We start from the raw sequence: 22798 nt of genomic DNA on the forward strand, positions 1-22798 counted from the left end.
ACACACTCTCTCTCTCTCCCACACACACACACTCTCTCTCTCTCCCACACACACAGACTCTCTGTCTGCTGCCGTGCCCCGTCGCTCAGTCTGTCCATCTCTCTGCTCCCTGAGTGTTTTCCTCCAGCTGATGCTATTAGCAGCAGCATCGGTCCAGCCAGCGGCGTTATTGGGATTTGTTTGATTGTTTGGGAGAGACTCAGTGACCGGGGCGGAGGTGTGCGTGTGTTATTGGGTATGTGCCTGGGTGAGGGGCTATTTTTGAGTCATTGATATTTTGTTGTCGGTCAACATCGCCTAGCCCCCCCCCCCCCCCCCGCCCCCCCACCTCGCCCTCGTGGAAGCATGTTCTCGTCGTCCAGATCCTCGCTGTTGTCGCCCTGGTCGTCCATGGAGCAGGCTGACGGGGATGTGCTGGACATCAGCACCAAGGTGCAGCTGCACGGCGTGCTCTGGAAGAGGCCCTTCGGACGGCCCTCCGCCAAGTGGTCCCGCAGGTAAGACCTGTTTCCTCATATGCACAAACTGGATGTATACATATGTAAATATGTATATCAATATATTTTTTACATTTAATTCATTCAGCAGACAATCTGAATAGATATTGTCTGTGCTATTATTTACTTGTGTGAGTAGTGTCCCTTGCTGTCAGAAGTGACTCAAGCGTTTGACAAGAGGTCACAGGTTCCAATTCCCCTGTGTGTTGCTTTGGATAAAAGTGTCTGCTAAATACATGAGGTTATTTGTGATGTCATGTTCTACAAAATATGGCACTGTTTGTACATTCAAACGAATATTGTGTCTAAGAACATTATTTGCATGTGTGGTAACTGCATGCAATATCTTCTACATCTTCTCAGTTTGCATTCCATATCTGTTTGTCTAGCAAGTGAACCTACAAACTATGGAATTTTGGAAGGGAACTTTTCATGTAATGATGTTGAAATGCAGAACATTTTCTGAGTTGGGTTTATGAACTGCTGTAAACGTGAGGTTGTGACAGCAGAGGTTAATGTGTAAATATGGTCCAAAGATTCCAGTCGATTTCAGAGTCGACTCACCTCTCACAACTCCTGTCATGTGACCCTAGGCCCTTTGATACCTTAGCAAACATGTCCCTCTGGTTATATGAAGCTCTGCATCCAAACATGAATCGTAGATTTGGCCGATCAGGTCCTGGGATCCAGGATGCATTCAAACACAATTTCAACAGACTAAAACAATCCCCTAATAATCCAAATAAGGCATTATTTGGATCATTTGTTAAGTCACTCAGCTGTCTGTCCTATTTTCCAGGTTCTTTATCGTCAAAGACAGCTTCCTTCTCTACTATGCAGAGGGGGAGAGAAGAAGCTTTGAGACCAACCGCTACTTCAACATCCATCCAAAGGTCAGTGGCTGCGTGGTGATGAGTCGAACGACGAGAAAGTTGTTTTCTGCTGTCCAGTTTGGGATCAAGGTTGTGAAACAATGCATGAAAGATCAGAATATGTTGTAAAGTCTGTTTCTGTGTGTGTGTGTGTGTGTGTGTGTGCTTGTGTGTGTGCGTGTAACAGGGGGTGATTCCTCTGGGCGGGTGTGTGGTGGAGGTGAGGGAGGACCTGGGAATGCCCTTCTCCATGGTCATCAATCATGAAGACTTCTCGGTGAGATCACAGCACCGACGTCTCTCTAACACCTGGGAGCTCTGCATTTCATTCGCAGCATTGGTTGTGCATGTTGCGTGTATGATGCGTGTGTTGGCGTGACGTCTGTATTACATACATGTGATGCATGTGTTATGTGTGATGTCTGTGTTATCCATGTGTGATGTCCATCGTTGGGTGAGCTTGTAAACTCTCCCACAGGGAAACATCGTCCTGGCAGCTGATTCTCAGTCAGAGCAGAGCCAGTGGGTGGAGATCCTGCAGCAGTCGGGGAGAGTGTGAGTCCCAGTTACTGTGCTCTGGGGTGGGTAGTTTGATGGAGGGGTGGGTGGGAGTGGATGGAGGTTTAATGGAGGGTGGTACTGAGTGAAGGGTATTGACACAGGTCTTGGTTCCCCTCTGCTGGACCAGCACCTGGAAGAACGCCCAGCTGGGAGAGGCCATGATAGAGAGTCTGGAGGCCCAGGGCCTGCAGCTGGCCAAGGAGAAGCAAGAGTACCTGGGTGAGCAGGGTCTGGGGGAGGAGGAGGGCGAGGAGGGGCAAGGGGAGGAGGGGGTAAGGAGGGAGGGTGGAGGGGTAAGAAGGGCAGAGGGACCTAGGTCCTCTGAGAGTGTTGGGAAGAGAGCCCTCGGGACATATCCAGATGGATGATGGATCGAACAATCAGATTGAGGTGTTTCCTGTCCCTGGACCAATCAGAGTGAGGTGTTTTCTGTCCTCAGATAAGCTGATGGAGGAGACGGAGGAGCTGACTCTACAACGCGAGCAGAAAGAGGTCAGACCTTCTCTCCTTTCCTTCAGCGTCTGCTCGTGTGTGTGCTTCTGTGTGTGTCTGTGTACGCACGTGTGTTTTCATGTGTGTGTGTGTGTGTGTGTGTGTACGGTTAGGAGCTGGAGAGGCTGAACCAAGTTCTGGAGGAGGAGAAGCAGAAGTTTGAGGAGGTGGTGATGGAACTGAAGACAGAGCAGGAGCAGATCAAACTGTGAGAAACAAAGCATTTGATTTCTCCTTCGTTTGCATCAACGTCACACATGACAACACCTGGCTCACCGCAGAGCAGAGATGTGGGACTGGAGATGTTAGGGTTAGGGTTGAGAGGACTGGAGATGTTAGGGTTAGGGGTGAGAGGACTGGAGATGTTAGGGTTAGGGTTGAGAGGACTGGAGATGTTAGGGTTAGGGGTGAGAGGACTGGAGATGTTAGGGTTAGGGTTGAGAGGACTGGAGATGGTGAGGAACGCTGCGTCTGCTTGTGTCTGGACAGGGACCTGGACGGCACAGCTCAGTCTCTGAAGGGGGTGGAGTCAGAGAAGGAGGAGCTGAACAGTTTGACGACCCTGCTGCAGAAGTCCATCGAGGTACTGTAAACAGCCGCTCCTTTCTAAAACCTACAACCCTTCATGCTGTTCATGCACACGTCACCACATCTACAGGGGTAACTATTAACAAAACAACACCTCAACTGTGCCCCCCATCCCTCCCTCAATTGGCCCCTCTCTATCCCCTGTCCCTGCCCTTCCGCCGACATCCTATCACGGTCCCCCCCCCGTCCCCCCCGTGTCCTGGCTGCTTCCTCCAGGAGCTGTCCCATGAGAAGAAGCGCACCCTGGAGCTGCTGGGGGTGGCGGAGGCCCCTCTTCACCCGGGGGCAGAGGGGCCTCGGGCGGAGCAGCCGCCCGCCAGAGGAGAGCCCTCAGGGGGCCCGGGGGAGTCGGGGGACCTGGTCCTGGAGCTGCATCACATCGAGGAGCAGATGAGGGAGCTGCAGAGGGAGAAGGATCTGGCCCAGGAGAAGTGAGCTGGCCGAGGAGGGCTCTGGACCGAGCAGCATGCTCTCCACATTGTATTCATTTTACAGACACTTTCATCCAAAGCCACGTCCAAGCAGTGTGTTTAGAACGTACAGCAGAAAATCAGGGATCAGAAGTGCATAGTTCGAACAGTATTTTGGTGGTGTTGAGGTCAAGGAACGGTCTATATACATACAGCAGGTATTTAGCTTACAGGTATTTAGCATACAGGTATTTAGCATACAGGTATTTAGCATACAGGTATTTAGCATACAGGTATTTAGCATACAGCGCAAACACCCAGGACAGGGGAGTGCATCGTCATCGTCCATCCTCGTCACCTTGGTCCCCATTATCAGACGTGGACCACGGGAGGAGCAATGTCAGAGTGTGGGGGGCTGGCAGCACCTGACCAGGCACGTGTTAGCTCTCACCCCCAGCCTGGGGGCTCCGGGGGGGCTAATGGAGCTAGGAGAGGGAGCCAGTGGAAATGTGCATTGATTCATAACAACAGATGCATCTGTATCGACCAGGGGGGATAGTAAGTGGAGGGGGGCGGAGCATTAGAGATCGCCTCTATGGAAGCTCTCTTTGTGTTGTGCACTGAGTTGTGTAATCCATTAACAAGGTCGGCCGAGTCTCCCTTCGGACGACCTGGGAGAGAGTTTCAGCGGCGCCGTGCTTTAGAGTACGTCCTCAGTCCGACTGAGAGACATCTACCTTCCAAAACAAATGAGACGGTTAAAGCGGAGAGCTATGAGCTCATCCTTCCCTGAACGTCCAGCCACTGTCCTCTAACTACCACTGGAATGACTTTGCGGGGGCCTGTGAGTGTGTGATTACGTGTGACATCACAGATTACTCACAGAGTCCTGTGCTGCCCTTGTGTGTGTTTCTCTCTCTCTCTGTTTCTCTCTCTCTCACCCCCCCTGCTCTCTGTGGCCCCCTGCAGGCTGAAGGAGAAAGAGCAGCGGGCCAAGGTTCTTCAGGAGGAGACAGAGTTCTACTCCAGCCAGGCCCGGGCTCTGCAGCAGTCCCTGACTCAGCTCACCGTGGACAAGCAGCAGACAGAGGCAGAGCTCAAGGTAACCCGGCATACACACAGAGTCAGATAGAGTTACACAGCCCCAGAGTGGGTATACAGAATGATAGAGAGTCCTGGATCGGACACTGTATATAGAGTTACAGTTACAGTCATTATAACAGTCTCTCAAACCCTGTCTGCTTCTGCCATTCTGTACATCCTGATATCTACATCATCTGGCTCTGTTTCACCCCCCCCCCCTTCCCCCCTCCCCCCTGCCTCCCCGCCCCCCCTCCCCCGGCTCCTCCCCACCCTGCCCGCCCCTTCCCCTGGCTCCTCTCTCTTCCGGTCACGCCGCACTGGGCTCTGTATGCTGAGGGAGCCTGTTCTCTGTGTCCCCCCCCCCCCCCCCGCAGGCAGAGATGCAGTCCCGCGTGGAGCTGGAGCGCAGGCTGAAGCTGGCGGAGGAGGCCCTGCAGGACCTGGAGAGAGGCCTGAACTCTCTGGAGCGCAGCACGGAGAGGGACGAGAGGATGAAGGGCGACGTCAACCACCTGAGAAGTGAGCCTGGTAACACCGCAGCGACAAGGACTGTCACAGTTGCAGTGCTCACAGTTACACAGTTGCGGCCTGTGCCGGTGTGTTTGTGTCTGCGTCTGTCTGTGTTTGTGTGTGTACGTGTTTGTGTGTGTCTGCGTGTGTTTATCCAGAGTTCTTTGAGGAGTGCATCTGCGCGGCGGAGATTGAGGCAAAGCTTCCTTCCATCATGAAGAACGCCGTGTACCTCCACAAGGCGGCGGCCCGCCGCATCAAGAGCTGCCGGATACAGAGGAGGGCCTCCAGGAAGCACTGGTGTAAGAGGACGCACAACGCTCCACACACACACACACACACGAGAGGACTAGTCTCTCTTCTCTCTCTCTCTCTCCATCCATCCATTGTTCTATCTATCTATCTATCTAATCTATCTATTCCATTGGTTTCTGTGCAGTAGGTGAGTCAAACCAAACCCACCCAGCCCAAGTATTTGACAGTATTTACAAGTAGTCATTGACCCACGTCTGTATGGCATACACAATATATCAGTCTGGTCCTCCTATTGGTGGTTCTCATCTGACACTGCTCCTCCTATTGGTTGCAGTGAAACATTCCCAGTCCTTTGTGGTTGCCACGGGCGACGGTGCAAGCATGGAGGACCTAAGGGAGACCGCCCGGCGAATGACGGCCGACAGCTGCTTCAGGGACAAGGTGATCAAGATCATCGCTAGGCAGGATGCCCAGGCGGAGGACTGACAGCGGAGGGAGGCAGGGAGGGCCTGCTGAACAGCCATGTTTTCCTGGATGGTGTTCTTAATTTAGTTGAGTCATCCTGAGCTGTCCTCCCCACACTGTGATCGTATTGTAGCCGACCAAAGTCATATGAGATGAGAATGTAAGACTTGTTCAGATACAGTTAGGTCCATAAATATTTGGACATTGACACAATTTTCATCATTTTGGCTCTGTATACCACCACAATGGATTTGAAATGAAACAATCAAGATGTGCTTTAAGTGCAGACTTTCAGCTTTAATTTCAGGGTATTTACATCCAAATCAGGTGAACGGTGTAGGAATTACAACACATTTGATATGTGGCCCCCCCCTTTTTAAGGGACCAAAAGTAATTGGACAATTGGCTGCTCAGCTGTTCCATGGCCAGGTGTATGTTATTCCCTCATGGGAGTTCGTTATTTCATTGACAAGGAGCAGATAAAAGGTCTAGAGTTCATTTCAAGTATGGTATTTGTGTTTGGAATCTGTTGCTGTCAACTCTCAATATGAAGTCCAAAGAGCTGTCACCATCAGTGAAGCAAGCCATCGTTAGGCTGAAAAATCAAAACAAACCTATCAGAGAGATAGCAAAAACATTTGGTGTGGCCAAATCAACTGTTTGGTACATTCTTAAAAAGAAAGAACGCACTGGTGAGCTCAGCAACACCAAAAGACCCGGAAGACCACGGAAAACAACTGTGGTGGATGACAGAAGAATTCTTTCCCTGGTGAAGAAAAACCCCTTCACAACAGTTGGCCAGATCAAGAACACTCTCCAGGAGGTAGGCGTATCTGTGTCAAAGTCAAAAATTAAGAGAAGACTTCACCAGAGTAAATACAGAGGGTTCACCACAAGATGTAAACCATTGGTGAGTCTCAAAAATAGGAAGACCAGATTAGAGTTTGCCAAAAAACATCTAAAAGAGCCTGTACAGTTCTGGAACAACATCCTATGGACAGATGAGACCAAGATCAACTTGTACCAGAATGATGGGAAGAGAAGAGTATGGAGAAGGGAAGGAACTGCTCATGATCCAAAGCATACCACCTCATCAGTGAAGCATGGTGGAGGTAGTGTTATGGCGTGGGCATGTATGGCTGCCAATGGAACTGGTTCCCTTGTATTTATCGATGATGTGACTGCTGACAAAAGCAGTAGGATGAATTCTGAAGTGTTTCGGGCAATATTATCTGCTCAGATTCAGCCAAATGCTTCAGAACTCATAGGACGGCGCTTCACAGTGCAGATGGACAATGACCCGAAGCATACTGCGAAAGCAACCAAAGAGTTTTTTAAGGCAAAGAAGTGGAATTTTCTGCAATGGCCAAGTCAATCATCTGACCTAAATCAAATTGAGCATGCATTTCACTTGCTAAAGACAAAACTGAAGGGAAAATGCCCCAAGAACAAGCAGGAACTGAAGACAGTTGCAGTAGAGGCCTGGCAGAGCATCACCAGGGACGAAACCCAGTGTCTGGTGATGTCTATGGGTTCCAGACTTCAGGCTGTCATTGACTGCAAAGGATTTGCAACCAAGTATTAAAAGTGACAAGTAGATTTATGATTATGTTAGTTTGTCCAATTATTTTTGGTCCCTTAAAAAGGGGGGGGCCACATATAAAATGTGTTGTAATTCCTACACCGTTCACATGATTTGGATGTAAATACCCTGAAATTAAAGCTGAAAGTCTGCACTTAAAGCACATCTTGATTGTTTCATTTCAAATCCATTGTGGTGGTATACAGAGCCAAAATGCTGAACATTTTGTCAATGTCCAAATATTTATGGACCTAACTGTATATAGTGAACATTCGGTTAATATTGGTATATAGGCTAAACAAGTAAATGGCCCAACTCCTGTAATGTTCCTCAGAAGCATGATGGTAAAAGTAATGTTCTATAAGCAGAACCCAAATGCAGTATTTAAGGATGTGGATTCAACTATTAATCATCGTTTACCACATTATAATCATGTTCCTTCCATAGCCCTCCAGTATAACTATGAATGACCCTGTAGAGAAGGTTTGATGCACGCAGTCTAGAAGAGAGGAAACTAGGCAACATCGAAAACATGTTTTCATTTATTTTCCTTGTATTTGATTGTATTTACACAGATTGTGTGGTTTTACAGGGTTTCATCCATCCGTCCAAGTTGATGAAAATAACGAGTTTGCAGTAAAAAAAAAAATCTGATATGTCTTTGATATGAAACAGATGTAAAACAAAAACCACTCCACTGCTCCAAACCTTCACATTCTGTCCACAACAATGTAACACCACAACAGAAAGCAAAAGCAGGCATCTTACTACAATTTACACGTGGGAAATGAACTCTGAGGAAAAATGTACCGACATGTTTCAAGGGAATGATCTGAGGAACAAATTATCCTTGTGCTGACCAAACTACAAGCCTTGTTGTTGTTGCTGTTGACGCTGGGTGGTTGGTGAGGCTGGGCTGTTGGCGAGGCTGGGTGGTTGGTGAGGCTGGGTGGTTGGCGAGGCTGGGTGGTCGGTGAGGCTGGGTGGTCGGTGAGGCTGGGTGGTTGGCGAGGCTGGGTCCTCCAGGAGGACACTGCGGGGTGGTAGGCAGGGTGAAGTGTTCTGAGGGGACAGTCCAGCGGTCTGAAGGTCACGGGAGATGATGACACCACAATGTTCTTCTCTTCCAGGGTCCTGTGGCACACATACAAACCGAAGACTCAACAAATGTACTTTGACGTTGCTTTGTGATCTCTCATTGTAAATGTCTACTTGTTATCGTTAATAAAAACTCCATAAGCAAGCGCTGTGTGTGTGTGACTCAGTAAGCGAGTAACCATGGCCTTGCTAGCCACTGGTTCCTGGTGTGAGCAACGTCATCTCGTAAAGGCCTGGTCTCCAGTCCCTCGGCCTCTCTGAAGAACACAGTGACCAGCTCAGAGTAAACAGCCAGCGCAGCCGAATGCTGCCACGCTGGCTTAGCATCTTAGTATTCAGGATAAAACGTTGGCAGGTTTTATATTCCCATTAAAAGGCCTTTCTCAGTCCTCTGGGTCCCAGAGAGAGACAGAAACAGGCCCTGGAACGCACAGCAAGCAGCAGAAGTGATTCTCTTACCCCACACACTTATCAATATAACACCATGACTCGGCTTTTCTCTTCCAATACTGTTCTGTAAGGTTTTGCTAGTGCTCTCCTGCCCACCCTCTTCTCTCCTCCTTTCCCTCCTGCTCTTCTTCCCCCCCCCCCCCCCCCCCCCCCCATAGACAGGTCTCTCCAGTTCCCACGCATTCCAGCTGTCTCCGATCCTGCTTCACTCAGCTTCATCCCTGTCGCTGTCGCCATGGCAACTGTTACATATGAGGGCAAAGCCCCTGTGTGGGGCATCTCTCTCTCTCTCTCTCTCCCTCTCTCTCTCTCTCCCTCTCTCTCTCTTTTAATCAGAGAGATTGTGGGATTAGTGTCTAGGGAGCCAACTTGGCAGGAGGACAGCGTGGGAGAGTGGGAAGAGGGGGAGTCAGATGGCTGAGCGGTTAGGGAATCGGGCTATTAATCAGAAGGTTGTTGGTTCGATTCCCGGCCATGCCAAATGACGTGTGTCCTTGGGCAAGGCACTACACCCTACTTGCCTCGGGGAGAATGTCCCTGTACTTACTGTAAGTCGCTCTGGATAAGACCGTCTGCTAAATTACTAAATGTAAAAAATGTGTGTTTTTGTGTGGAGACCTAGAGGTATAGCAATGCCTAGAAAGAAAACAGGAGGTCAGGGGTCATACCTGTTCACCTTAACATGGATGAGCTGTCTGGTGTCTGGGGGGGGGGGGGGGGGGTGGTGTGGGGGGTGGACGCGGTCCTCTTGAGCACTTGACGGTTTCCTGATATTTGACTTGACTGAAAACAGGGACAAGGACGGGGGGAGAGGGGGGAGTCTGGGAGGGGGAGAACAGCCTAGACGGCCGGATCAGGTCTTCTTCTGTCTTCCTCAGCAGCAGGCCAGTGCTGACGCCTCTTACATGATGTCACCGTGTACAGCTGCACTGTCAGCACTAAGGTAAACACAGCGCCAGTCCCGGGATTACAACAAACGCACTCTGCCTCTCAATCTGCGTCACAGCAGACAAAAACCTCTCTCCTTTCCTCGGGGCTCTCCAACCTTTTACCAACCCCCCATCTTTGCTCTTATTTCCCACCCTAAAGGAGTTTCTTTGTAAGGAGCCTCTGCAGTTGTCATGGAGTTGTGCTTCCTGGTTAACAATGACTCCTTTCATTCCTGCTCAGCTTTCAGTCCTGCAGCTCGGGCAACCAGGGAGACATGAGGAGCATTGGTTTTACTTCACTGGGCAACTCTCTCATGTTACAGTCTTGTACAGGCAAATTGTTCATCTTCCACAAGTACATTTGTCCCAGTACTTCCACTTAAATAATACCATTTTTTTTTGGTTTATATTTGATGAAGTTGATATACTTCAAGATATGTCAATAACCAAGGGAATGATTCAAGTTGAATGCAAATCTTTCAATAAAGATGTGTTTTGGGGAGAGGAGGAAACACACAGGGATCAATAACTCCACATGAGACGGTCTGAAACTGTGGTCCAGCGATGAAACATGGGATGGAGGCTGTAAGCGCATGACTGGTGGTAGATGGTAGTCCTTGAGATGGACGCCTGTTTACTTATCATCCAGGCTGGCTTTGAGCTGAGCTTCCAGGGCCATCTTGTCAAAGGTGCGCATGTTGGTCTCTTCCCTCACCCTGTCGCGCACGTGGAACGAGGCTCTGGCCACGGAGCGAGCGCTCTCCAGCACGGCCCTCTTCTCCCTGAAGATCTGCTCGCTTTTCTCCAGCTTCTTCTCGATGGACTGGAGGAGCTCCAGTCGCCTCTGCTGCTCCTCCTCCTCCACGCGCTGCCTGTTGAGCCTCTGCAGCCTCTCCTTCTCCTGACGGCTCTGCACGGCCTTCTGGGCCTTCTCCCTGGAGCGCTCCTCCGCCACCAAGACCGCCTGCTGGGAGCGCTTCTCCGCTTCTTTGGCCCGGGCCTCCACCTGCTGCCTCTGCTGCTTCTCCCGCTTCTCCGCGGCCTTCCGGGCCTTCTGGATCTGCTTCTCCTCGCGCTTGCCCTTCTCCTTCAGCTCCAGGCCCCGGCGCTCCACGATCTGCTCGTAGTTCTCCAGAGAGCGGCTCAGCTTCTCCTCGGCGGCCCGCCGGGACTCCTCCCTCTCCTCCTCCTCCCGCCGGGCGATCTCATGGATGAGGGCGGCGTGGCGCCTCTTCTCGGCCCGGTTCAGGCCCCGCCTCTCCTCCTGCGCCTGGTGCTCCTTCTCCTGCCTCTTCAGCTCGGCGATGGTGAGCTTCTCCTTCAGCAGCAGCTTCTCCTGCTCCAGGACGGCGGCGCGCTCCTCCTCCAGGGCCCGGAGGTTCTGCTCCTGCAGGGCCTTCTTCTGCTTCTCCTCCCTGGCCCCCTGCTGCAGCTTCTGGAGGCGGCTCCGCTCCTGCTGCTCCGCCTGCCCCCTCCAGCGCTCCTCGCTCTCGGCCGCCTGCCGCAGCTTGGCCGCCGACGAGTCCCGCTCCTGCTGGCTGAGGCGGCGCTGGCGCGTGGACACCTGGCACTGCCATGCCCGCTGGCACTGCAGCACGGCGCGCTGCTTCTCGCGGTCCTCCTGCCCCCGGCGCAGCTCGTCCAGGCGCCGCTCGCTGTCCCACTGCAGGTGCGCCACGTAGCGCGTCTGGCTCATGATGTCCTCCTCCTGGTAGCGGGCCAGCATCAGCGCCGCGATCTTGCGGTCGCGCTCCGGCACCGCCTTCAGGCCCCGCCGCCTCACCTCCCGCACGATGCGCTCCACCTTCTGGGTGGTCTGGGGCGAGTGGCTGAGGTCACCCAGGCTCAGGCTGCGGCCCATCAGGGAGTTGAAGGTGGCCAGGGTGCGGGCGCGGGGGCTGGAGACCTTGGCCCAGTGGTCCCGGGGTCCCTCCCAGCTGTAGGAGGAGGAGGCTCCGGACTCGGAGGAGGTGCAGGTGGTGGTGGTGGTGGTGGAGGTGGAGGAGCACATGGTGTCCATCCTCCTCTGAAGAGACTCCATGGAATGGCTTCTTCCTCTGCCCTTGGGCTTCAGGTGTCCATTGTGCAGTGAGAAGGGCCCAGGTCGGACACCGTTGACGGGGGCAGCACTTGGGGTGACGGGGCTCTGAATGGCTGACTTGGACAATGAGGATGAGGCTGAAACCCCAATCCTAGGGAAGGACGAGGGCTTGGACGCTGCTCTGGGGAACGTATTTGAGGACTTGGAACTGCTGGGGGTCTTTCGGACCACGGGGGGTGGACCGGTGGACGCTGGACGCGTGGCCGGGCCCTGACTGTTGAAAGGAGCTTTCATTTTCTCTGGGGCGGAGGCCTTCGAAAGCCTGGCAGAGGACACACTCTTGGAGGTCGACACTGAGGTGATGGAGCTCGTTTTCGAGGCCAGAGAGGAGCTGGTGAGGCCAGAGGCTGTGCTGGCCTTAGAGGCTGAGGCAGCCCCAGAGAATAAGCCAGAGGTGCTGGGGGCCGGTTTAGAGGGGGGAACGGGGGCACCAGGGGAGGATCTGGAGTCGACCGGAGCCTTGTGGTCCACGGAGGAGGAGCTGCTGTTGCCGTTGACGGCAGCCTGCAAGATCCTCCTCTTCTCCTCTCTGACGATCCTCTCTCTCTCCTCCCTGCACTGGCGGAGTTTGGCGTGCCTGTCCCTCTCGTAGACCTCAAACAGCCCCGTCGCCACGCGCATGGAGCGCCCCGGCGCCTCGTGGGCAAAGTCGGCCAGCGGGCGCGGCAGCAGCTCCACGGGCTTCACCCCGCAGCGGGCGCACGCCTCCAGGGAGCGAGGGCTGGTCAGCACGTAGCGGCTGCCCTCCGCCAGAGGAGAGTCGAAGTTGTACAGGTCCAGGTGCAGCTTAGGGGCGGGCTCCGGCTCAGCGAGGCTCTGTGGTTGGCCGTTCTGGGTGCCCGTCTCTGGCCGGGCTGACTCAGCAGTGCCCTCCCCCTGCTTGGCAGAGGGGGTGGGCTCTCCCAGGCCCTCCCCGGCCCCCTCCTCCTCTGCCGCCCGGCCATCCGCTTGGTTGGGGAGTCTGGGGGCCTCAGGGGCCAAGGGAGGGGCCTCCAGCTGGGGGCCTTTGCACTTGCTCTGATCGTCAGCCTCCGAGGGGTCCACCATGTTTGGCTGGTGTGGAAGAAGGAAGGGAGGATGAGTTATGAGATGACAACAATAAACAGCAAAAAAATATGAGGATAGGAGGATTATAGCTTTCTGACCCTGGCTTAAGAGGGATGTGGGGTGGCTGGGAGTGTGGGGGAGGGACACAGCACAGGTTCAACATGCACGCTTGCATGCACACATACTCACACAGCCTGTGGGTTTGCACCAGATGAGACACACTGCTTCTGGGGAATTGCGTAACACTGACAGACACTGGGGTTGCATGTCCACATTCTACTATAATGAGAAGCAGGGGGGGGGGACTTTCCAATTCAATCTGATTCAATAGGTAGAAATAATTTAATTATTCAAGATTTTTCACTCTATTTACCACACACACATGCAGACAAGCAGCTTCAGCACAACATGCAAACAGAAGGTCTTTGCTAGCAGTTGCTGAGAAAGGTTACATTTGCTTCATGCACTTAAAATCTAAAGGCTAAATAAAAAGTGTAACATTATCCGTAAAATAAACGTGGCGTAGCATATTTATTCCCCTTATACTCTATTCTTCATTACTAATATTGAGGGTTGTAGGCCTCAATCCATCCTCACTTGATGGGTCCTCCCATGTCACATTTGGAAGAGGCTTCCAAACATTTAATAGGTTTGTTGACAAATATTTCAGATGGTCTGATAGGATTGAATTGTAGATTCACATCAAGTTTGATAATGCGACACAAAACGTCTTCATTATTGGGATGATGATGATAATGTTGATTTACCAATGATAGTGAAAGGCTATCACTACAGCACAGAAACAGCGACTGACCTGCCAGATCGACGATTGTTTTGTACACCGATGCTTTGTTCAAATGTAATGCTTACAGTAGCCTCCGTACCCTGCATAATATCAGGTTACCGAGAGAAGGCTTGAGCCGCTGTCCCACTGATGAAATCACATCGTCGCAGCCTCTAGCTACGCAATACAGCAGGCGCCTTTCGCGTTAGATCAGGGCCGTCTTCACAATCCCTCGCATCAAAATGAACGTCTGAAGATGTACATTTTTCTTAATCCTCCAAGGTGATGTGATATTATCTCTACCAATTTATCTATTTTCTGGCACCCAGCTATGTCTCCACCTGCTATCTCTCGCATCCCTGCGTCTGAAGCATCCTTAAGCTCCGCCTGCTTGTGACAATATGCTAAAAATATACTGCACACTGCAATTAGCCTACTGTTTGTTCACATTTGTTGGGAGACATAATTCAAGGGTCGCTGAACATTTTAGCGGAAGTGGATTAATTATAACTTCACTCATCTACACCAACTTAAGTCATTAATGTATTTATATTTTATTTATTTTTTACAGAACGTAGGCCTACAGTTATGTTGTTTATGCTCATTTTTTCCTGTATGCCTATATTGAAGCAAAACCCATGCACAGAGGTTAGCAATCATTTGTGCAGCCTTTTAACAAACCTTAGGCCTACTCACGAGTAATTATGTTCCATAAATAAAATAGCCTGCAAGTAATTGATCCGTGGATCAACTACTAAACCGGCCTAGGCAGGTTTAAACATATATATTTGTAAACAAACATACACAATTCTGAGGATAAGTTACTTTTATAGTACTGAAAAGGAACATAATTTCACAGTTATTTTTGCCATCAGGTGCCGTCTACGTGTCTTGTCAGGATGAAGCTGCAACAACCCAAGACGGGCACTAGGGGCCGCTTTCACCTCACTTTGAGAGATGCGCTTGTCCATCGATCACCACGAGCGTTCCCATGTAGGCCTAGGTGTATGAAAAAAATTATTTATGAAATCATATTTTAGAATATAAACGTTTTATTGAAAATGAAAGTAACATTTTAAAACCATGGCATGCCAATTCTAATGATTCAGTTCAACAAGGTGGTTCAACTTGATATGGGCCTAATCAAAGCCTGAAGCCATTATAAATGATATAACAAAACACCAAAATCACACAAACACCTCTACCTTTTATTGCTACAATGTACCATTCCTGTCCTGAAGATACAAAGGTCCCGCCTCCCTCTGGGTGAGGTGAGGAGTGCCGAGGCCCCAGCCCCCAGGCTTGGCCAGGGGACATGATTAGATAACTCTGGTTGGAATCTGCCGCGATGATGACCCACTAAACTCCTGACCCCGAGCAGAGAACAGTGCGAGTTTAATTGGCCCCGCCCGCGAGCTGTACCCCAAGTACACCGTGTCGCAGTGACAACAGGGAACGTGCTGACTAGCTTGTTAAACAGGGGAACAGGGGGCACGGGGTCTGGGGGCAGATGGGTATGGGGGGGGGCTGCACAGTTCACTGGTGCAGGGGTATGTTCCCCAAAGCTGGACTAGGGGTTCATGGAGAGGTGAGCTGTTCTGTTCTGCCCAGTCATGGAGTCCAGGGCCCGCGACTCGCAGGGCAGCTGAGCGACTCTGTGACAGAGAGGAGCTCTGGCGTTCTCGAGCTCTGGGCCTCGTCTCCCTCTGGATGTGGTGGAGGATGACACGCGAGGTGAATAACAACAGACTGTCAAAGTATGAGGAAGTAATGCAAGGATTCAGTGTGGTTAGAGGACATCCTATTAAGGAATACATGGTATTATGAATCAGACCTACACCTCCACTCATCACATCTCTACTGCTCCATTGATAGATTTTGACATTGTAGAGGAAGGATAAAATCATCCTACACTGTCCAATATCATACTACTCTGTATCTAAAGTATTAATTATCTTTACCCAACATACTAATACTGTAATAACACCCAACATCATGATACTCTGTGTCACAGTACTCTGTACCCAACTTCATTATACCTCATAGTCAGCTCTCCCGAGGTGAACACAGTTCACATTGCAGGGGCTTTAGGACCCTGGAGCAGACAGGCTGGCTGTCCTGTGAAGAAGGGGACCTTTCGTTGCCCCCAGTTCACATTTCCAACCTCGCTCTGCCGACAGAAAGGGACACGTTCTCTTGACAGTTTCAACAACTCCCCCGTCCTGACCCATTGCTTTCTCTGCCCCCCCCCCTGCTCCCCCCTGCCCCCCCCCTTCCTCTGCGGGACAGTGGAGGGCTCCCATGTGGCTGTGCAGAGTCCCTGTGTCGGGGGAAAAGGTCCCAGAGACTGAGCTGTTAATTCAATCAGGAGAGCAGCACGCTCAATTAGACATCCACAAGGCCCCAGGCCTGGTCCTGGGCCCCGCAGAGAGCATGTGTCCTGGCCCCAGGAATCCTCCATTGTGGATGACAGTGTGGAAACAAGGAGAAATAATAGGCAGTGCAGGTGCGGGACACCCCAGCCATGGCTCAATAGCCCTTTCACACCCCCAGTTTCCTCACTCCCTCTTTCTCTCTCCCTCTCTCCCTCCCTCTCTCTATGCTTCTCTCTTTATCTCCTTCTTTCTCCTCTTTTCTTTTTCTCTCTCTTTCTTTCACTTTTCTGCCTTCTGTCTTCCCATGTTACAGTACATCTTTGTTAGGGTGTCTGCATGTGTGTGTGTGTTTGTGTGTATGCATACTTATGTGCCTATGTGTGTGTGTATGTGTGTGTAAAGGAGGCTGTGGGCGGCCTGGTTTCTGTTGTCCAGAGCAGTTCAGTTCTGCTCTCCAGATTCAGCAGCCTGTGAAAGTTGTAGCCAGTGCACGTCAAAGACATGGCTCACATGAAGCCCAGATGAGGCCTGTGGAGTGACAAGGCTGTCAGGTTGACCTCGTTTTCATCCCTTTTGAAGTCCCTTTTATGTCAATCTTTTGTGATTTTTTTTCCGTTTTGTTGACCGTGACATCATCTCAAACATTCCTGAGCTTGTCCAGTTTTCCCTGAAGGCCAACAGATCTTCAACAGGCAGACCTCTTTTAGCCATAAAGGAATACATTCATACACATCATCATCACCACACCTGACGCTACATGCACCATGACGTTAATCATGTTAGCCAACTCTGTCAACCTAAACATACACACCAGACCCTTTTAATCAAAGACACTGTGGCAATTTGTTAAATTCCTTTTCGGATTAGAAAAGCTGGCACATCCAGCACTCGCACTGCCCTCCAGCACACACCATGATTGAACTCGTAGAACAGTGAGCGAGTTGTGCTTACTGAACCTGATGACATAATTGAACATCTGTGTTGATTTCTCCTCAGAGGGTCGAGGCTGGGTGGCTGGTGGCCTGATCCTTCTGTCTGTCTGTCTACAGACACCTGCTAATTTTCGGCGTAATGTAGTTGGTGTAAGCCGGCGGGGGATGGCCCATAGAGCCTGTGAAGGACGCCCTCGCTAATTGGGAAATACATTTCCATTCAGCATGTCCGTTCATTGTTGTGTGTGTGTGTGTGTTTTTTAAGGAGAGGGGTCTTTCAAGCTCGGCCAAATGACAACAGAATGAAGTGGCGAGCCATGCTTTTCCCTACAACAGTCCAACACCCTGGAAAAATGTGTGTCTTTGTTATGGTGAGGGTTGCATGGAGAGAGAGGCCAGAGGAGGAGGAAAGGGGGGGGGGGGAGGGATGGAAGACATGAACTGATCTCGTTAACATTCTGTGAGACACTCCTGCTGCCCTCGCCCGCCCCCCTCCCCTACCCACCCCACCAACACACTCCCCCTTCCTCGCCTCCTCCAGATTCACTTTCCACAGGACATGGGTGGACTGTTCCCGACCCCCCCCCCCCCCCCACCTCCCTACCCCCACCCTGTCCTTTCCCCCCGCTAACTCCCTAACCCCAACACCTCCTACCCCCCCACCCCACCCCCCACCGCCTCCACTTCACACAGCGACCTGCGTGGGTAGGAGGGACCCCCCCAGCCTAGCAGCCAGACCCAGAGCCAGACTCATCCAACCTCTCACAGCCATGGTACCAACACAGCAGGTCTCGCTCACAGCCTGTCTGCAGAGGACTGATAAGCCCGACTCCAAATTTCTCTTCAGTTTTCCTGTGGATTATCTTACTCCATGTCAGCTCACACAATGCTTGTTGAGGTGTTTTTTCTCCCAGCATGTCTTGCTACGTCTGATCTTCCCACATCCACAAGACATCTATCCGTCTGTCCATCCTCTCCACATCCCACCATACTTCCTCCCCACATCCATCCATCCCTCCCACCATCCATCCCTCCCTCTATCCCTCCTCCCTCTGATGAAGGCCCCTCTGTTGACACTGGCTCACCCAGAGATCATTAATGTTGACCCTAATTGTGCCAATTCAAACTGCTCAATAGCTCTAATTACAAGCGTCTTCGCTGACATATTCAGAGAGACGCAGAACCATCATAGTCAACAATGAAATAATATATAGAGACAAAGAGCTGGGGGCTGGGGGGCTGGGGGATAAGGGTGTGGGAGGGTGAGGAACTGGGGGGCTGGGGGATGAGGAGCTGGGTGGGTGGGGAGCTGGGGGGTTGGGCCCTGGGAGGTAGTGGGTTGACAGGCTGACCAGGTGGGGGGTTGGGTGGGCTGGGGGGGAGGGGGGTAGTAGGTGGGGGTGGCCACACATTCCTCTGAAGGGTGACTGGAGGGACCTATTGAGCTCTAAAAAGCCCAGTCCTGGACTCTGAGGCTGGACACCTGCACCAAACACTCAGTCTCCCTCACACACACACACACACACACACACAGACGCACACACGCACTACAAACACACGCCACACACACATGCACGCACAGTCTTTGTCTTTGCTAGCTTACCCACACAGATTCTTTAACAGGGAGAAAGATAGAGGGTGACAAGAGAGAGAGAAGGAGAAACAGAAAGACAGAGGAAGAAGGAAGAGAAACATGAGGAGAGACAGAGAGGAGAAGAAAGAAGAGAGGGAGAACGGGTGAGAGGAAGAGAGACGAGAGAAGAAAAAAGTGTGGAGGAGAAAAGGAGAGAAAAATGTTAGAGTGAAGCCAAGAAGATGGAGAATTTTCGCCTGTGCTCGCACTTGCTTTGATTACAATATCTGATAAATTATTATTTTGAAACATTTAAAAATAATAATGTGGGCATACCAGATGAGAGAGGAGCATGTCTTTAAATCAAATTATGAAAGTCTGTTGGTAAACTAAACACAACATTCTTGTTGCCCTAGAAGCACTTAGAGGAACATAAACTGATGTGTTTGTCCTATGAGCCACCTATTCCAACCCACATTCTTCCCAAAACTGCAAACTCTCGCTGAGAACGTTTGATGTGCTAGTGACACATAAAAACTTCTGTCAGTGGTGATTTACATTGTAACCATTTAGTAGTTAATGGACTGAGTGACTAGGCAGGAAAACAGAAGGCTATTTTTAACTCATAGTATAAATCTCCTGCCTTGAATTCCTATACTATACCCGATAAATACTGATCATTCCTATACATTGACCATAGAAATACTGTTAGAACTATGCACTTCCAAATCTTGATTATCTGATGTACTTACTATATGCAATATTTGTATGCTGCTATGGATAAAAGCGTCTGCTAAATGGATAAAATGCAAATGTCAACAGCACAATAATTTAAATACTCAGGTTTGATCTTACACTCATCTGGCCTCTTTAAATAAATCTTATGAGGACACTCACTGAAATATTAGGCATCAGATATATTCTGTAACGACCTTCACGTCCTTGCTATAGGAAAATAGACTTGTTCCTTTGGTCGGTCACACCTGTGTTCGTAATGAGCATGGGGTCGCATTCTTTTCTATGGAGCACTTTATAATTTCACATTTAATGGCAGCTCAACTATAAACCAGTGAAAGGGGTGTGGCTATTTAAGCCCTACTCAGTTACTATTGGACTTTCCTGGCGTCAATCAAGGCTACTTTCCCACCCCCTCGGGTTTTAATAAAGTTCCAATGGATGAAGTGGTACTCCGCATGTAGCAGTTGGAATGGTCGGAAGGCCCGTACACAGTGGAGGAAATCTGTCACTATGGTGACTGGCTATTCATGAGCGCTCAGACCCCTGGCGGCACTATGTGAAGATACTGTTCTTGTCGTCTGTCAAAGAAAAACCCACAAAGGAAAACCGGGTGGAAAAGGGGACATTTTTGGAAGTTGTCACATTTGGAACTTGGGTTGTTTTTTCCCCAGTCAGTCCTGTTGACGGACAAAACGAGCACTTACCTCCTCATCCTTTGCTGTGCCCCACAACTGTCAATTATGTTATTAAAAAGTTTCGCTATTTTAACTTTTTCACACTTTTTTGTATTTCTGCTGCTGTTCCATCTGCCTCAGATCAACGCACAGAAATCGACGGGTTCACGGGTGAGTTTCAACCACTACCTGGAATGTGTTTGACTTGAAGGTGTCTGTACTATTGACTAATTTATCCAATCGGACATAAAGCTGGTTAGGCTACAATGTGCAGTTATTGACATTGCGGATAAAGGTTATGACATAAGTTATATAATTTTGTCATCTTAAACGGATTGTGCACGTAAAATTATAAGGCTATGTTATCGACAACTTCTAGATTTCTAAGTCATCGGTGTGTCTTTTTGTTTCCAGAATTTTTTGTATGCTATATGACACTACTGAGCAAAATAGTAATTTTTGCCATCACCCTCGAATGCTTTCAAAATTGATTTAGTGCACTTCGCACAGGTGTAGTTTATGGCGGGTGGCTACACTGTCTTTGCAGGCGGGTCAGCGGGTAAGTTTGGACGTCGGGGGAAGGTAGAGAGGTAGACTGTATAAATAGAGCAGACGAAATCATTGATGGAATACTACGCTACTTGATACTACGCTTTGAAGCAAATGTTATCTTAACTCAGTAAATTGCAAAAAAGACTTGTAAATTGCATTTTGACCAATCTCCGTGACTGTTGGACTAACATTTCTGAGGACAAATTTCATGTATACACGTAGCCTATGGCCTACAGCCTATATACTTTCAGATTTTTGTCATTATTAAAATGGTAATGTATTGCATAACGCTGCACGAAAGAAAAAGTTCACGTGCTATTATAAAGGCTGAACAAATATTTTTGATTAACTATTTTTGATTAACTATTTTTGATAAACTGCTTTGGCTTGGGGTTTTTAAGCTTTAATAGGCGAATCCGTCTAAGCGTCACCTGATAGGTCTAGTTTTAACAAGCTGGTGCTTGGTGATCTAATGGTTCTTTTATTTGATTCTGGGATGAGCTCAGTCTCTCCCTCTTCTCTTTCACTTTCTCAGTCACTCTTATCTGTGTGGGACAATTTGTAAATCTCAGTCTCTCTCTTGCTCTTTCACCCTCTCTGCCTCTCTCTTCTTGTTCTCTCTCTTTCAGTCTCTCCCTCTCTCTTTCTTTCACCCTCTCTCTCTCTCTCTCTCTCTCTCTCTCTCTCTCTCTCTCTCTCTCTCTCTCTCTCTCTCTCTCTCTCTCTCTCTCTCTCTCTCTCTCTCTCTCTCTCTCTCTCTCTCTCTCATTGACCCTCTCTCTCATATTCACCCTCTCTCCTCCTGAGCCTTTTTGTTTCTCTTTGTGTGCAGAGACCTCTGTCCACACACCGTCCAGCCAGAGGCCCAACAGATGACCATACACTTAGAGCAAGAGAGAGGAGGAGAGGCAGGAGGAGAGGGAGTGGGAGGAGAGGTAGAGAGAGGAGGAGAGGGAGTGGGGGGAGAGGGAGGGAGGGAGGGCGAGGGAGAGAGAGAAGGAAAGGGAGTGGAGGGAGTGGGAGGGAGTGGGAGAAGAGGGAGAGGAGAGAGAGGGAGAGAGACTGAGAGAGAGGGGTAGAAGGAGAGAGAGGGAGATAGAATTTGTTCACTTTCCAGATGGACGGTAATGCTTGTGGTCAGATAGAGGAATCTCATAAGTTGAAACTATTTAATTATGTCATTCAACAAAAAATCCAACAACAGGCATTTCCTTATAAAATCCTAGATTCCAATTGAATGGGAGACGTACATCACAGTGTCATTAATACCTACACACACACACATTCACACACACACAGACACACACAGACACACACACTCGCACACACACACGTACACAGAGAAGGAGCGAGAGAGAGTTACAGTACGCCTCAGCCCTATCCCCATCACAGTAAAACTCTCCCAGCGCCCACATCAGTACCCTCTGGCATAGCCTTCACACTCAAGAGGAACCACAACCCCCCCTCCCCCTTATGTTTAACCACAGATAGTTTTAGCATTGCTCACAGCTGCCTTAAATCCCAGAATTGACACCCCCTCTTGCAGCCCACGCTGATACCGCGGGCTGCAGAGCTGACACCACACTGCTCGCCCCTCTACCCCCCCCCCCCACCCCCCAGAGGAGCAATGATGCGACCCCAGCATCTCCAGCTTCTCTCACCATGAACACTGCAGATAACACGGAGCTCAGTCACACAACATCCAGACGCAATCTGGCTTCCATGACCACATGCTGTACACACAGGGTACATGCACACACCAAACCACACACACAAACACAGTCACACACACACACACACATGCACAAACACACATGCACATGTACACGTACACTCACACACACAAATGCACAAACACACACACGTTGCAATTCTGCATTTTAGTCATAACATGACTGTTTTATGTAGACAAGATGAACGTGCAGTTCTAACTATCCATAATCCTAATAGGAGACAGAAAGACTTATGTTATCAGACAATTATCGAACTGATTCATGGAGTTTGAGTACCAGAAAAAATGCTTAGATTGCTTAACAACAACCCTCCTCCCTCCAACCTTCCTCAACCCTCCTCCCCCAGCCCTCCTCCCTCCAGCCCTCCTCAACCCTCCTCAACCCTCCTCCCTCCATCCCTCCCCAACCCTCCTCCCTCCATCCCTCCCCAACCCTCCTCCCTCCCTCCATCCCTCCTCAACCCTCCTCCCCCAGCCCTCCTCCCTCCAGCCCTCCTC

At 50.1% G+C, this 22798-nt stretch overlaps 3 protein-coding genes across 4 annotated transcripts in view; 2 read left to right on the forward strand and 1 right to left on the reverse strand.

The window, feature by feature from the left end:
• Positions 1–330: 330 nt before the first annotated feature.
• On the forward strand, positions 331–5901 carry plekhd1 (pleckstrin homology domain containing, family D (with coiled-coil domains) member 1). The gene is made up of 13 exons (XM_062468709.1): positions 331–497; positions 1297–1390; positions 1557–1646; positions 1848–1924; positions 2058–2149; positions 2370–2422; positions 2536–2630; positions 2912–3005; positions 3227–3441; positions 4390–4522; positions 4878–5022; positions 5172–5315; positions 5603–5901. The coding sequence occupies exons 1-13, from the start codon at positions 346–348 to the stop codon at positions 5752–5754; spliced, it is 1536 nt and encodes a 511-aa protein (XP_062324693.1). The 5' UTR covers positions 331–345; the 3' UTR covers positions 5755–5901.
• A 1938-nt stretch (positions 5902–7839) lies between these two features.
• Positions 7840–14137, reverse strand: ccdc177 (coiled-coil domain containing 177). Of its 2 annotated transcripts, none has more exons than XM_062468708.1 (3): positions 13825–14137; positions 9532–12946; positions 7840–8449 (listed from the first exon to the last, which is right to left on the reverse strand). In XM_062468708.1, exon 2 carries the CDS (start codon positions 12938–12940, stop codon positions 10427–10429), a length of 2514 nt encoding a protein of 837 aa, XP_062324692.1. In that variant the 5' UTR covers positions 12941–12946; positions 13825–14137; the 3' UTR covers positions 7840–8449; positions 9532–10426. The 2 variants fall into 2 exon arrangements, with proteins under 2 accessions (XP_062324692.1, XP_062324691.1); XM_062468707.1 differs by having other exon boundaries at positions 13755–14137.
• Positions 14138–19804: 5667 nt separating this feature from the next.
• Positions 19805–22798, forward strand: part of smoc1 (SPARC related modular calcium binding 1) — a 29763-nt gene continuing 26769 nt past the window's right edge. The window contains exon 1 of the mRNA XM_062469507.1: positions 19805–20187. Coding sequence (XP_062325491.1) covers positions 20083–20187 — 105 coding nt within the window. The 5' untranslated portion in view covers positions 19805–20082. The remainder of the gene's footprint in view (positions 20188–22798) is intronic.

The sequence above is a fragment of the Osmerus eperlanus genome, chromosome 9, assembly GCF_963692335.1.
Source record: "Osmerus eperlanus chromosome 9, fOsmEpe2.1, whole genome shotgun sequence".
NCBI lineage: Eukaryota > Metazoa > Chordata > Actinopteri > Osmeriformes > Osmeridae > Osmerus > Osmerus eperlanus.

Coding starts and splice junctions, on each gene's coding strand:
- plekhd1 (XM_062468709.1), top strand. CDS start 346: ATGTTCTCGTCGTCCAGATCCTCGCTGTTGTCGCCCTGGTCGTCCATG. Junction 2,631..2,911: donor GAGCAGGAGCAGATCAAACT/GTGAGAAACAAA, acceptor GTGTCTGGACAG/GGACCTGGACGGCACAGCTC. Junction 4,523..4,877: donor AGACAGAGGCAGAGCTCAAG/GTAACCCGGCAT, acceptor CCCCCCCCGCAG/GCAGAGATGCAGTCCCGCGT.
- ccdc177 (XM_062468708.1), bottom strand. CDS start 12,940: ATGGTGGACCCCTCGGAGGCTGACGATCAGAGCAAGTGCAAAGGCCCC.